The sequence below is a fragment of the Notolabrus celidotus genome, chromosome 24, assembly GCF_009762535.1.
Source record: "Notolabrus celidotus isolate fNotCel1 chromosome 24, fNotCel1.pri, whole genome shotgun sequence".
NCBI classification, from domain to species: domain Eukaryota; kingdom Metazoa; phylum Chordata; class Actinopteri; order Labriformes; family Labridae; genus Notolabrus; species Notolabrus celidotus.
In genome coordinates, this window is record NC_048295.1 from 7,000,763 (window position 1) to 7,014,916 (window position 14,154).

Below are 14,154 nucleotides of genomic sequence, written 5' to 3' on the forward strand. Positions count from 1 at the left end.
GAGATTTACAACCGGAGATCCCGCGCTAATCACTAGTAGCTTATTTTTCTTGCCAGACACTGGAGCCCGGTCTGAATTTGAGCCGTTATAAAGAAAGAGATGTTGTAATAGTTGCAATTCCCTGTGGCTTTGTGTAATACAACACAGTATGAATCTAACATGTGGACATTTATACAATTTTAGTTCAATCCGTGGACTTAAAACTTGCACTTTCTAAATTGGCTTCATTTGGCCTTTAATCTTCAATATCAAGATACGATCATGTGACGCTTTCCCTCCCTGTAAGCGGACGTGCTTTGTCCCACATGAATGGAAGTCTAGAAAGACACAATTACACTAAACTAAACATGTCAAGATGCTCTCCTTCAAACAAATGCATGAAATGGCACTTAAGTCATAAAGTTGATTGGAACATCTCTTCATAGTTTCCAAATAAGTCTCAAACAACAAAGCTCTGAGCATGAGAACAGAAGGATTCAAAGTGAAACTTGTACATTTGCTTAGAATTGATTCCAAATATGAGTTGTCTTATGAGAACTGGTGAATGGCACCGCTTTAAAGCAGAGTGTGGGACGTTTTAAAAGGTATTAGATTATTTTAAGGGATGACACCATACTGATGTCACGGTGTAAGCAGGAGGCAAACATGAATCACGACCACAGGATGGTAGGCGATGTGGGAGGCTTCTTGTTGTGCTGTTGGCTGCCAGAGTAGGAGTAATAATGTCCCAAAAGCTGCCTGTTAGCAAGACAACCTCTGCCTGTTGACACTGTGGCAAAACCACATACAGGTTCTGCTCACCCTGTCAGGATTCTACTTTGTATAACCACCTGTTCACGATACATTATCCCTTACTGGTTGAATACTTGGGCCTCTGGTGGTATTTGGATTGTTGAAAATAGGTCAAAACACTCGTAACAATGTGGATTGCAAGCCCCAATCTTCAAAATGTCTACGAGAGCGGTGATATCTTATGTAGTAAATAAACCTTGTGAAGTTCTGATTGGATTAAAAGACTCCCACAGTCCCAAGAAGTGACCAGCTGCGGTGGTTGGCGCCACTCCAAATTGGTTGCAGGTGGCAGATCCAGAGCTCACAACTTTCAAAGGTACTGAAGGCTAAGCTCAGATATCAAACTGGTTGATAGAAGGATTGCAAACCCCACATAGTGAAAACAGATGGTGCACAGAAACTGCAAGTGGTGAAGTCATTGCAGGAACTTTTTTTTCCCTTTCCGAGACCCCACAAAAACAGACTGGTGTGGCATATTCTGGCGTAACAAGTTCCAAATCTCTCTCTCTCTCTCTCTCTCTCTCTCTCTCACTCTCTCTCTCTCTCTCTCTCTCTCTCTCTCTCTCTCTCTCTCTCTCTCTCTCTCTCTCTCTCTTTTCAGGCTTGTTGCCTTTTGACCTCTCCAGCAGAAATCTGGTTGGAATGCGGGAGGGAAAGGTTACCAAAGCAGCACAGAGGTTAATGTGGGGAGAGGGGGTTAAGAAGGTGATAAGATAATGTTCCCAAGCTCTAGTCTAAGCTTGTCCACCCAAACATTTCAGATTCGCTTTGATATAAACCAAAACATATTTGTCGCTTCCGAAAAAGTCTATTTCGTTCGCCATCAACTGTCAGCATGTCTTCTTTCATTTCATCGGTTAATGGCGTGACATATAAGCAGCAAAGGAGACAAAATGTTGAGTTTCTACACTGAGGATACAACCTCCAAAGAAGTCTGTCTGCATTCAACATGCAGCTGAAATGCTAGCTGAGAGTGTAAGTTCCCTCTGAATGGCAAGAACAACCCAAAGATGGCGGCTGAATATCAGAAACACAGGAACGTCCATTTTTAGAATCAAACATGAAAATACTCCATGTGATGGTCCAGGAGAACACCTCATCCAATCTTGAGTTCAATAAATATAAATAATAAAAACTAAAATACTGTTATGGTCATACAGCCTCCGCAGTCTGAAATTGCTCTCTGTACTCCCATGCTGAGCTGGAAAGTTCAACGTTAGGCCGAGAAGTCTCTTTGGCCAATGATGTTTTGAATATGGAGCCCCTGGCGGTCCCCAAGGGAGCCCGGCAGACTGAGGCCCAGAAGAAGTGCAGCACGCTGGGGGACAGGAGGATGAAGACCCAGGGGTCGATGATGGAGTTGATGGAGATGAAGCGCAGGGCGATCAGGTCACTGGGATGAGAATCGCTGTATTGAGATGAGTTGATGTAGACCCTGACCTGAGAAATGGAAAGGGAAAAGAGAGGATGTGTTAAATCAGTGGCGATCACTCTGATGAAAACCCAATGACAGCATCATGGAAAGCACACCTATCCGTCAACTTAGCCAAGCCCCAAATAATGGAAATCAATGCAAAAATCTTGGCTTTTACATAGAAACAATTAGTTGTATGTATTAAATGTATTAAACAGTTTTCTAAAAATATTCTATAAACCCTTTTTTAAAAGTTAGCAAAAAGTCATACAAAATTATTTATTAAATATTCATGTTATTAAACTGTTACATAACAAAGAGTTCTACAATTTTTAAAAGTTATTAAAGTCACATACAAATGTTAAAGTATTTTTAAAAGTAATATAAAAAGTTAGAAATAAAAAGTTTTGTAACATCCATACAAAAAATATCAGCACAAAATGTAATGGCCATTCATCCAATCATTACTGAGGTATTCCTGTCTGAACCAAAGTACTGACCAACCACATGGCAGTGTCATCCCAAGAGCCCTGTGGCTAGCAATGCTAAAAATACAGAGTGTCTAACACGCAGGTAGTCAAGCCATCACAAAGGACTTATATAGTGCAGAATGGAGAAAAGAGGTCTCTCCAGACTGGAAATGTTGCATATTGGTGACTTGTTATGGGTGGAGCCAAGCTGGTCTTGGGCGGATGGCGTTCCACCAATGAGTCAGGGTCTGTTCGAGGTTTCTACTCAAAGGAAGTTCATTGGAAGCCAATTTGCTTGTTCATTGTTAGATTAATGTCATATCGCTTTGTGGTTTGGTGGTATGTTAATAAAAGTTGATTGACCCTACTTGATTGATTTATGTGGAAAAGAATCTGATTGGCGGTGACATAGCAGAAGGAACCAGCATATCCAGAGCAGAGACACTGTTTACAGAGGCCACTTGAGCAAAGGTGTACTCTGGCTCCTTGACCAAATATGTGCAACCCCACACACACACAGCAAAGTCCCTTTTTGTTTTTTATTCCATTACAGTTTCATCCTCTTACATGCAGGAAGCACTGCCACTCAGTCCACTCAGGATGTTTGCAGAGTCCTAATTCGAAGAGGATATTTCAATTACCCTCTGAATCATTCTGTTTGCTCTTTTGGACGGTTCGCCGAGGCAAACACAGACACGGCATAAATTATTGAGAATGTGAAGGGTTGTGTATTCAGCGGTTTTAGGAGAGGCTGAGAGGCAGATGTTGAATTCTGAGGATAAACCAAATAGACTTTCCCAGGCTGAGGTGGTTCACACGGTGTGAGATACACAAATAGTAAGAGTCTTTGTTGTAAAATCTGGACTGTATTATTACGACTGTCTTTATTACTACTATTTTTAGAATGTTGTCAACCTTTTTTATGAGCGGACTCCAACTTTAGACATACAGAAATGTACAGCCCAGTGTAATCCGTCAAATGTAAGTTGGAATTTTTGACAGTTCGCCAAACACAGGGTTGGTGTAAATCTTAAATGCTACCTGTTTCCAGGGGCCCTGTATGGGGGGGATGGCATTAATGACCCATGGCTGTCAGGGGCTCTTAAAAGTATTGACATATTTGCAGTTGTGAAGCGGTGGGGCCCCAAAACCTGCCTGTTTCCTGCACTGGGGAGAAGTTTATCACCAGTGTTCTCGTGGGAAGAATTGTTTACATGTTTCTGATGGTAAAACGTAGAGTTCTGAATGTAGTTTATTCAGTTATGACAGACGTTGGGAACACGCATGGTCATACAATCCATGGAAGTCATAACCAGCTCACAGGTTTTGTAACTCCTGCAGCTGCCCCTCCGTGGGGAACAAACACGAACAATATACAATGAAATGTGAAGGCAAAAGTGAACTTCTTGCATTCATGCCTGTGATGTTTTCCACTCTTATTCTTCATCCCCCCCTCCGCCTTCTGTTTTCTCTTGTTTCTCTTCCTCTTCCATTAAAAAGTTTGACTACCAAACTGACTCAGGTTTCACTCCCATAAAAGCTCCCATCTGCCTCACAAGGGCAATGCTTACACTAACATTGTCGTGCCAGTCTCATTAAGCCAATTTCCTGTTGCTCGGTCACACGACCCTGGAGCTTTATTGCTGCCATGGGGACTAATTGGCGATCTCTAAGTGCAACTGTCTTCCCCAACAAATGGCAATCAGGCGTCTTTGCTTTAAGGCAATCAGCAGCTGTTGGAAAATACCTAAAAAGCTATCATCTCAACCACTGTAGAAGTAGTTATTGTTACATAACATGTTTGGGAAATTTTATACCCCTGTAATGAAAGAGTCCGCACAAATGACGCAAAAGAAATTAACGATGGAATGGTTTGTTTTTGAAAAATGCGGAGAAGCTCCACGCTAGTCCCAGAGTCGCTCTAAACAAAAGTAATGGGCATCATTATCGTGATTAGTGACAGGCCTTCGCCGTGTGGGAGAGACAAAAACAGACAGGGAGAAGGTTAGCTTGTGTGCGTGTGGAAACAGACTTTGCAGTTCAGCCAGGCTCACACTGTGAACCCATTTTCTTCCTCTCTCTCAGGGCGAACAGGAAGAGCCGTAAAAGCGTTAATGTGGAGGACCAAACTGCCTTCAGTTTGTGTTTTTGTTGCATAAAGTTTTCCAGATGTGATAACGTTTTAATCTGTTGCCTCTGGTATTTATGTTTTTTTCTTTTTTATTGGTGGTCATTATGAGTAGTATGTCACTTTAAGAAGCTGTGAGTGTTGGTGTGTGAAATTATGAGGTCTCATTGAGTAGAGTTCAGCCAAAATTTATGCATTTGGAATCAACAACTGTCTCACATTGGTGCAAGCGGTCCAAACTGGCGACAATCCATTTAGTTTTCAAAACAAAGCGATCGCACAGATTACCGTATTAACCCGAATATAGATGCTGTCATCCGTACTGATTTGAATTCCACTACTCTCCTTACTCTGTTGACATCCTTCTCTCCATCATTTTTTATCTGTACCATGGCGCCTTCTCAATGTTTAATGCGATCACAGATAACCTGAGGCCCCTCACACACACACACACACCCACACACACACACACACACACACAATCAGATCGGTTTCATATTGGCAGAAAAATGTAATATGATCTTTCTGTGTGTGAGAGAGAGAGAATTGTAATGTTCCGACCTCAGACTGTGGTGTCACATTGCTGGCTGGACACCCATGAGTGTTTTATATAGAGCTATGTATTAATAATGCAGTTGTAGTTATGTTTAGCCTGTCAATGTGTAGCACTGTGAAGCGTGCAACCACAATGCAACTATAAAACACCCTACAATAGAGTGATACTCGCCTCCGTTGCTACATCTCTCAGGCTTTGCACTCTTATCACCAAATGACTAATCCAGCCTCTCAAGAATTAGAACTCTCAATGTTTAGTTTTATTTGCATAAATTAGCATATCATATAATTAAAGCGGTGGTATTATACTTTTTAAATTTTTTATGAATAAATCTAAAGTTAAAATGTTGGATGTCAGTACTAAATGTGGGCATTTTTTCAAAATGTGAGGGAAAGACAGCATAAGACTGTAGCCTGCTCTGACCAGCTTGTTCAAAAAGTCATATGAGAATTCAACGAGAACCACGTCAGATTTGCACAATTTGTGACATCACCAATTGGTAAATCAACTTAATAGAGCAAATTTCAAATTTCAAACAACTTTCTCGCTTGGCAACAGTGAAGGGGGCTTCCAGAATGCTGGGTTCTGGATTGTTTTTTGTTCCTTAAAGAGACAGTAGCTGAAATAAGGGGTTTTTAAAGACACAAGCCTTCAGCTGTAAATCATGCAAAGCTACGGCAAAAAGGGACAATATGAAGCCTAAAAAATGTGCTATAATGTGTCGTTCAATTAAAACAGTTCCCTATGAAGAGGAAATGATGATAGATAGCCCATCCACTAAAAATGTTAAATGGATGCCATCAGTAGAGAAGACATTTTTCCTTTTCTGTTACCTCAAGTTGAGGGTGGATGTTACTTTAGAATGAAAGATGAATTACCCTCTGCAGTGTAACTCAGTGTACGCTTTGAGTGAAATATGGTAAAAGGTTCTTTATCTTCCTGCAGGGCAACAAATGGAAATGTCTGCCGATAGGTTAATGTGGCCATTCTTCAGAAATATGAGGAGAGGAGAGATGACTGCGGCTGACACGGTAAGTGATTGACTTGTATATATATGGCATAGCACTCTCATTATAAAGGAAATCCATCAAATTTGGCTGAAGTAAATGTTCTATGACTTCTGCCTCTGGTGGTGAATAAAACATCATGTCAGAATCATGATAAATGATAAATTGCATGTGGGTTTAAAAAACTTTATAACTTGTATTAGGCCTTACACATTGACTTGTGTTTGGACCTGAACCACTACTCGTCTTCTTCTACCTTCCTACCTTCCTTCTGTTTGTCCTTGTTTAACCTCACCCTACGAGTCATCTATTTAAACCAACCTCTCAATGAGACGTATCGGAGGTCAATGTGGGAAGCTGATACCAATGTCCTTTACCTGCCAACATCAGACTACACCTGGTACACAGTGTACAGGGGACGACGGATAATTAGACCATGACATTTAAACAGGCCAACTTTGTGTTGCTCTTCAAAAGACAATTTTGAGCTTAGTATGCCGTTAACACCCTGTGGTTATATCTGACGCTGTTCATTTATTTGTTTAGAGATTAACTCTCTGGTGTGTGTAGTTTCCTCACTGTATTAGGAGGGAGTGGATATAAAGTATCAAATTAATCACATGAGTAAGTCCCCTGTCAACACAACAAAAAGTATGGACCTTAAAGAATAATAAGTATATATTTATGTCCAATTCTACTCCATTATTTCAAGGAGTTGTAGAGTTCAGCTTGAAAGTTTTGCAGCTGCACCCCTTCCATTTCTTTGGGTAGGAAAACAAGACTTCAGGTAAGAGTCAAAATATACTTCAACAAGCTCAACTCAGTGGGAACATCGAGCTCTTCATTTGTTCACGCTGTGCTTTCTAATGCTACCAAATTAAGTTTGATGCTGAATTTGGCAGTCGTTGCAGAGAGGTAATGTCTGCATTTGAAGCCACAGCGGTGGACGAGAAGGCACTTTGGCCCCATTACTGCTGTCTGCTGTGAAAAACACATCATCATATCTGCTGGGAAACTTATTGATTTTCTACTTGAAATCGAAAGGGGATACTTTCAAAAGTGGGGTGGTTTGAAAGAAATGGATTTTGGAGACTCACAGAGACAGCTAAATGGGTTATTACTGCGTGGATGTTTTGAGGGGTGGTTTGAACTTTGGTCCATCCATTCATACTGTCCTGGTCTTCAAGATAAGCTCTCTAGGCCTTCAATCTTACAAGTTTTAAGAGTCTATTTTACAATGCTTTTTGCTAGCACAGAATTCTCATGATTGGTCCACGGCACGCTATCAACCATGGGTATTTAAAGTAGTAGCTGACTCTAGCTCGCATGTGTTATCACAGTAATCATCTTGTGTTTGTTTGATGAAGGTATAGGACTAAATGTTTGATTACCAACAGGGTTAATCTCATAAAAGCTTCACTGCAGTCTTTCATTAGTCAGCTGAGATATGATTTATTTAGTTGTTTTTGCATTGGAAACCAATTTCATAATACAGTCTGCATTATCATCTCATTATGGTCTGTCTAAATGTCTTTCTGATGACTTGACTGACCAAATCCTGGACTCATAAAGGGCCTTTACTGTCATCCAAAATACAGAAGTCCTGTATGTGAATAGGGGACTTTCCCTTCTGTAATCACTTCTGATGAACTCATTATGCAACAACAACATTTCTCATTGAAATTGGCCCCGCGTTAACATAAAAAATTCTCTGGGTCAAGCTTCTGAATGTGGAATGGGATGATTGGTTGCTCTTCTCCGTCATAACTCAAAGTTGATTAAACATTTTGTGGTTTTGTGTTGTTGGTTTGGCAAAACATGTTATTTTGGGACATGTCAGTAAAATTATAAGTTTTTAAAACAATTCAAGGCCATTTTTTTTACTAGTTCCTGCAGCTTTAGAAGGGAATATTACAAAGCAACTCAAATAAGGGTTAAATTTGCAAATGTCATTTTTAGTAAAAAATCAACAACTTTAAACATGTATGTTATTATATAAAATAATAAAAACACACAATAAGAAATAGACAGTAATATGGTTAAAAAAAAGTATACAACCCAATTTTGAAAAGTTGAGACACTAAAATGTAAAAACAGATTTTTAACAGTTGCAATAATGTAACCCTACATCCTATGAAACTTGAAAATGTTATGGTTTTATGAACAAATATATGCTCATTTAATATTTGAAATCAAAGTTAGGGGAGGGACAATTGAACACTGATAAAGTTGGGGGGGAAAAAACCTAGAGGAACATCTGCAAATATTTTGGGTGAAATCTCTGAACAAATTGGATAAGGCCATAAGGCAGCATTGCATTAAAAACAGACATGACTGTAGTGGAAGTCACTGTATGGGTTAAATGATCACAAATAAAGGTTAACACTGTACCACGCATAGAGGAGACCATATATAAACATAATCCAGAGCCTATTTTATATAGACAAAAACGAAATAGAAAACTATCCTCAAATCAAAATTTGACATTCTTTTTGGAAATCATGGACACTTAATCCCTGCACTGTCTATGGTTTAAACACCATCAAATTTGTTTTTTAACATTTTTCACAGCCTCCCAACTTTTGAGGAATTGCCGTTGCATCATTCAACCCTCCTGATGTTTTCATGTTGAGTCACCTCTTTAACATTCTCTTCTAAAATGATTTTGGTGATTAGTCCACCCACCTTAAGTCGACCGCTTTTTCCTTTCTTTGACATTTTGACAGCAGCTTCTGACTGAAACTGGGCCTTGTCTGCGTCTGACAGCAGTAATCGCAGCTCTGAGTTGCGTCTTGACTTGTTTTTTTTAATACTGCTGTTGTTGTGTTTCTGCGGCGGGCTGACATTTGACTCAAAGCCACAAAGAAGTTTCAGTCTTAAAACTTTAACAGATTATTATTCACACTATTCACATCACTTACAGGAAAAAACATTCTAATGCATTTTCTTTTTACATTTTTAAAAATGTTTATCTATATTAATGCATTTGTTCTCAGTGGATACAAAACCACTATTTTCAAGCACAATTTGTTATTGAGTGCAAGAGTTCCAATTGAAAAGAAGACAAGTACACAGACTATACTGTGTTGTGTTGTAGAGTTGTGGTTGATTAAGCTAACTATTACCTTAAATGTTGTTTTCCACATGTCTGATTTCCTACATTACAGCTACATGACACTTTTTTATTATTTTACAAAGTACTCAATACAAATACTCAGTGGCACTACAGAGTTCTGAACACCAGCAGACTCAAGTGTTAAAAGAAATGAGAGCTCACTGATTCATTAAATTGTGGCGAGACTTTGTGACAAACATCGCCAGCCACTATCAGAGTTTGACGTTGTTCGTCCACAGACCTTGTTTTTATTAGTAACTACAGTAGTATCTACAAATATCATAATCATTATAATCTGTGTATTAGCGTGTGTACGATTGTGTGTTATATATTTTCTTCTTACCACTAGGGGCAGCGTGCAGATCATGAAGATGATGGTCATGAACACCAGCAGGATAAGATGCTCCACCTCCTCGGCCATCGACATCGCCTTGCGATCACTGCTCGGCCTTTTCATCGTCATCATGGAGCCGCAATTCCTCTTCCGACGTTGGTACATCTTGGACAGCTGGTACACCACAAAACAGTTGCACGCCACGATAGCTAGCACCAGCACAAGCATAACCGTAGCGTACAGGTTGGCGTAGACGCGGTTGGCCGGGTCTTCATGATTCATGTCAATAAAGCACCACGTGCCGGGGCAGTATTGTACATAAATACCAAATTCCGCAAAAGGAAGGAGGCAGAATAAGGCGCAGAAAAGAAACACTAGTGGTATTGTGATGTAGGCACATTTTTTGGTGACATGGCGGCTGTACAGGTAGGGGTATCCGATGGAAACACCTCTCTCAAGCGCCATCATGAAGAGGAGCGACATGGTGGCAAGGCTGAAGAAGGTCATGCTGAAACCAAAGTACTTACAGACGGCCCTCGATTTTGGTGCCATATTCACCAAGGTAGTGTTTTGGTAATATGACATCTGCACTAGCGGACTAATCAGGCAGGTGCCCGCCAGATCCGTGACCACCAATGACGTGATGAGGACGTGAAACAACGATCGCCGCCGCGTGTTCCCAGCCCTCATGTCTCTACGACGCCGTATTTCCAGGATCACCAGGGCGGCCATGTTGCCGAAGAGTCCGAGGGCAAACATGATGCCGCTGATCAGAGGCTTCTTGTCGGGGTCAATGTGAGGCTTGGAGTGGCACAGGTCTTCAGGCTGACCCATGGCTGGAAACTGGTGGGTTTGTGACGAGTGTGTGCCCCTGCTTCCAAAGATGATGTCAATAAGGTGTCCTTAAGAAGTTGTTGGCAACCATCCTGGAAACAGAGAAGTGGAAAGCAGGTTAGAGATTTAGAGCGGCGACATTACCCGATACATAGTACTCAATACATGATACCCAATACCTGTTACACTGTATGATACCCGATAATTGCATCTATATAATGACACACCATGATATCTGAAAAACTGAAGAGTACAAGATGCCCCTGAGAGGTAAATCGTGTGATTAATGTCATAAGTGCTTCCACGTGAAGCCATTCAGAAGTGACGTGGTGAATCAAATTTGAAGGGTAATCTGTTCAAAGCAGCATATTGTTTTAAAATCAATATTAATATTTGATTGAATGTCAACCAGTGGCACTACCAGAAACCGACCTAGTCAATGGATCAGTAGAGGCTTGTGTAAAGAGAGATGGAGAGGCTGCCTATTAGTGCTTTGTCCCAGCATTTTTTTAAAAACCAAGCCAAGATTTGTTTACATGCGGCTCCGTGACCTGGAAAGACCCTGCCTTAATTATAGAGGATGTTTACAAGTATTCCATACTTCCAGACTTTATTTTGAGCCATCGCCAGCAAACGCTTCATTAACAATCCACCACTTTTCTCTCATTTTTTGCAAGCAAGCTTAACAGATCTCATCCATGCAAAAATGTTCTTCCTCTTATAAAAGAAGACAATTTTGCATGCGCTGCAAAATCCCACGGCTTTAACCGTGCTCCAGTTTGACATTTGGCGTTGTGAAACTTCAAAGTTGTTCCCCTTCTATCTCTCAAACAAATATCAGCTGACAAACATGAGTGTTAGACGCTACAATGTGAGCATTCAAGTCCCAGTTGAGCTGAATCATAAAGGGGCAAATAATCTTGTTTCACACACTTGCAGCTGTTGCCTCACTCCCAAAAAATGTGGATACCCTCTGGGGTGTTGAGTGTAAACACAATCCTACATAATGCTAGACAGCTGTTTTTATTGTATAAGTCCTGATGTTTGTGCGCCGCCTTCACTTTCTTAGAGAGTGTGACAGCCAGATATGTGACTCACCTATTTGCACGTGTTCACTGTGCTGATGCCTGCTCGAGTTTGGGCTCCAAAAGTCTCTGAAGAGATGAAAAACACCAAAAACGATGCTGTCCTTACCCTGTGTGAAGAAATCAGAAGAGCTTAGAAGAGCTTAGACTATATAGGCTTAGACAGATGAGACCAGGTGTTGGGTCTCAATTGAGCATATAAGTGTGTGAGACTTACTGACATACCCTCCTTATGTTATAAACTGACGGAATAGATTGTCCTTTAGGGGTTCAGCATACAGGTTACTGAAGTCCATTGAGACACAGGCAGTTAAAGCCCATCTCTCTGTTGAATAGGAGCTGCATCCTTGTGTGCAGCAACAACGTGCTGACGGAGTGGCCCCCCAAAAAACGATGAAAATAGCTGGTAAAGTTGGAAAACGGCGGTTTTAGGAAAACAATATAGAATATACTTATAATGTAGTGCTCAAGTAAAGCTAAAAAAACTTTTATTTTGTTGTATTCTGCAAGAAAATGTGCTAATTTTTGCGTAAACGGCGCTCCATGTGTGAAAACCGCCTTGCGCGTCAACTGTCCCCTCCGCGAGGATTTCAAAGCCTTTACGCACCCCAAATTTAAACAATCGAGTCCTCTCTTAACGCAAAGTTCGCTCCCCCAGAGTGAAGACGTTTCTTTCCGTGTTCTAGAGTCCACTTCCAGTCTTGCAGTTGAAAGAAATAGTCCCAGAGTTCTCGTTAGTTTCACTTGTGGAGCCGCCGAGGTGACGAGGAGGTGAGGTGTGGAGTAGGCGAGGCGCGCGGCGCTGTGATGGTTCAGACATGAATGGACCCGGGGTATCAGGGACTGGTGCGGTGACGTCACGCGGAATGGGTACACCCCACCCCTTGCAGAGCTGCAGAGCTAGAGTCTTTATCTTCAGTGTATAATGGGAAAAAGTAACATTTATTCAGCTGAGGAAGAGTCCTGGGAGGGAAGAACATGAATGTATTTACAGCCTGTCTATATATATATATATTTATATTAAAATTGTTAACACTATATATAATATAAAAATAAATATAATAATAATAATATGTACATCCTTATTATTTATACTTTTATTTGTATTAATTCAACATCCAATTAAAATATTTAAAATTTAATTCTCAGTTATAAATGACATTTTATCCAAAACTGACATGGATGAGAAATCATTTTTTTGTATAGAGTTTTGTACTTTTTCTATTTAGTTTATTTTTAAATGTATTGCAATTTTAATATCTATTAAATATAGTTATTTTTGAGAATACCGGAAAGGACATTGAAAGCTCTTAATTCATTATCTTTATTGAAATTTGAAAATCATTGAGAGCAAAGCCCTCATTTACAATGACGTGGAGCATATAAAAGAAACATTAAAATGCTTAAAATAATGATGATCAATTAAAAACAGACAACAATTCAAAAGTAATGTTAACACAAATTCAGTTGACTATTATTTTGCTGTAATACTACACATTACAGAGTAAGCTTGTTCTTGTAATAACTGTCCACATTAGTCCAGCAAACAAGGCGTCTTGGTTTGCAGAGCCCTGCCAGCTTCTTTGCATGTACATGTGGTGAACATTGAAAAACCAGTAGATGCTATCATTTGCTTGAATAATGCAGCACAGACCAAGCTAAGATAATTTGCATAGCATAAAAGACAAATCTGCAATTGTTTTCCATTCCCTGAAGCAATCTTCCTCTCAACAAACAACAGGGATAGTGTCTCCGTCATATACAACGCATGACACTTTGTTGACTTACAGACCTGCAAATAGCAGGGCCCTAAAAATAACAAGAAAGAAAGAGCTAATGTTCAGCACCATGTGGAAGAACACATGTCTAAACCATTTTCTTCAACCATAAATTTAAGAACAAAGCATTCAAAGTAGTGAGCAGAGATGTATGTAAGGTCTGATTGTGTTGAGATTGCTCGGTGCTGCTCTGGGTTTCCTTCAACATTCTTGTGAAAATGAAGCAAAATATGATTCTTTATCTTTCTATCACTGTGCCCCACTTCAGACGGCATTTCCTGCATGTCATCTAAGCTGTAGAACTAGCACTACGAACAAAAACATCCTTTAAACAGGCAGAAACCCGAAGCAGAATCATTGGTAGACTGACATGTGCCGAGACTGGATGGGCCGAGTAAGTAGGATATAGGGGAATGCAGAGAAAGAGAATAACAGACAAACAACACAAAAAACGGGTAGAAACCTCAAGTAGAACCAGAGTCATTGGTGGACAGCCATCTGCCTTGACTGGTAGAGCTATACAGACAAAGTTGAATCAAACTTTTTCTATGTTTGAGTATAAATACTTCCCCTAAATGACAATGACATCATCCTTAGGGGAATTAGGTAACATATACCCGTTTTTAGCGAAATAGCTTTCG

At 40.2% G+C, this 14,154-nt stretch overlaps 1 protein-coding gene across 4 annotated transcripts in view; it reads left to right on the forward strand.

The window, feature by feature from the left end:
• nid2a (nidogen 2a (osteonidogen)) overlaps window positions 1-14,154 on the forward strand; it is a 72,021-nt gene that overhangs the window by 24,776 nt on the left and 33,091 nt on the right. For 3 of the 4 annotated variants that reach the window (XM_034677935.1, XM_034677936.1, XM_034677933.1), the window contains exons 4-5: window positions 6,306-6,391; window positions 9,832-9,993. In XM_034677935.1, coding sequence (XP_034533826.1) covers window positions 6,314-6,391; window positions 9,832-9,993 — 240 coding nt within the window. In that variant the 5' untranslated portion in view covers window positions 6,306-6,313. The remainder of the gene's footprint in view (window positions 1-6,305; window positions 6,392-9,831; window positions 9,994-14,154) is intronic. The other variant, XM_034677934.1, reaches the window with a different exon arrangement.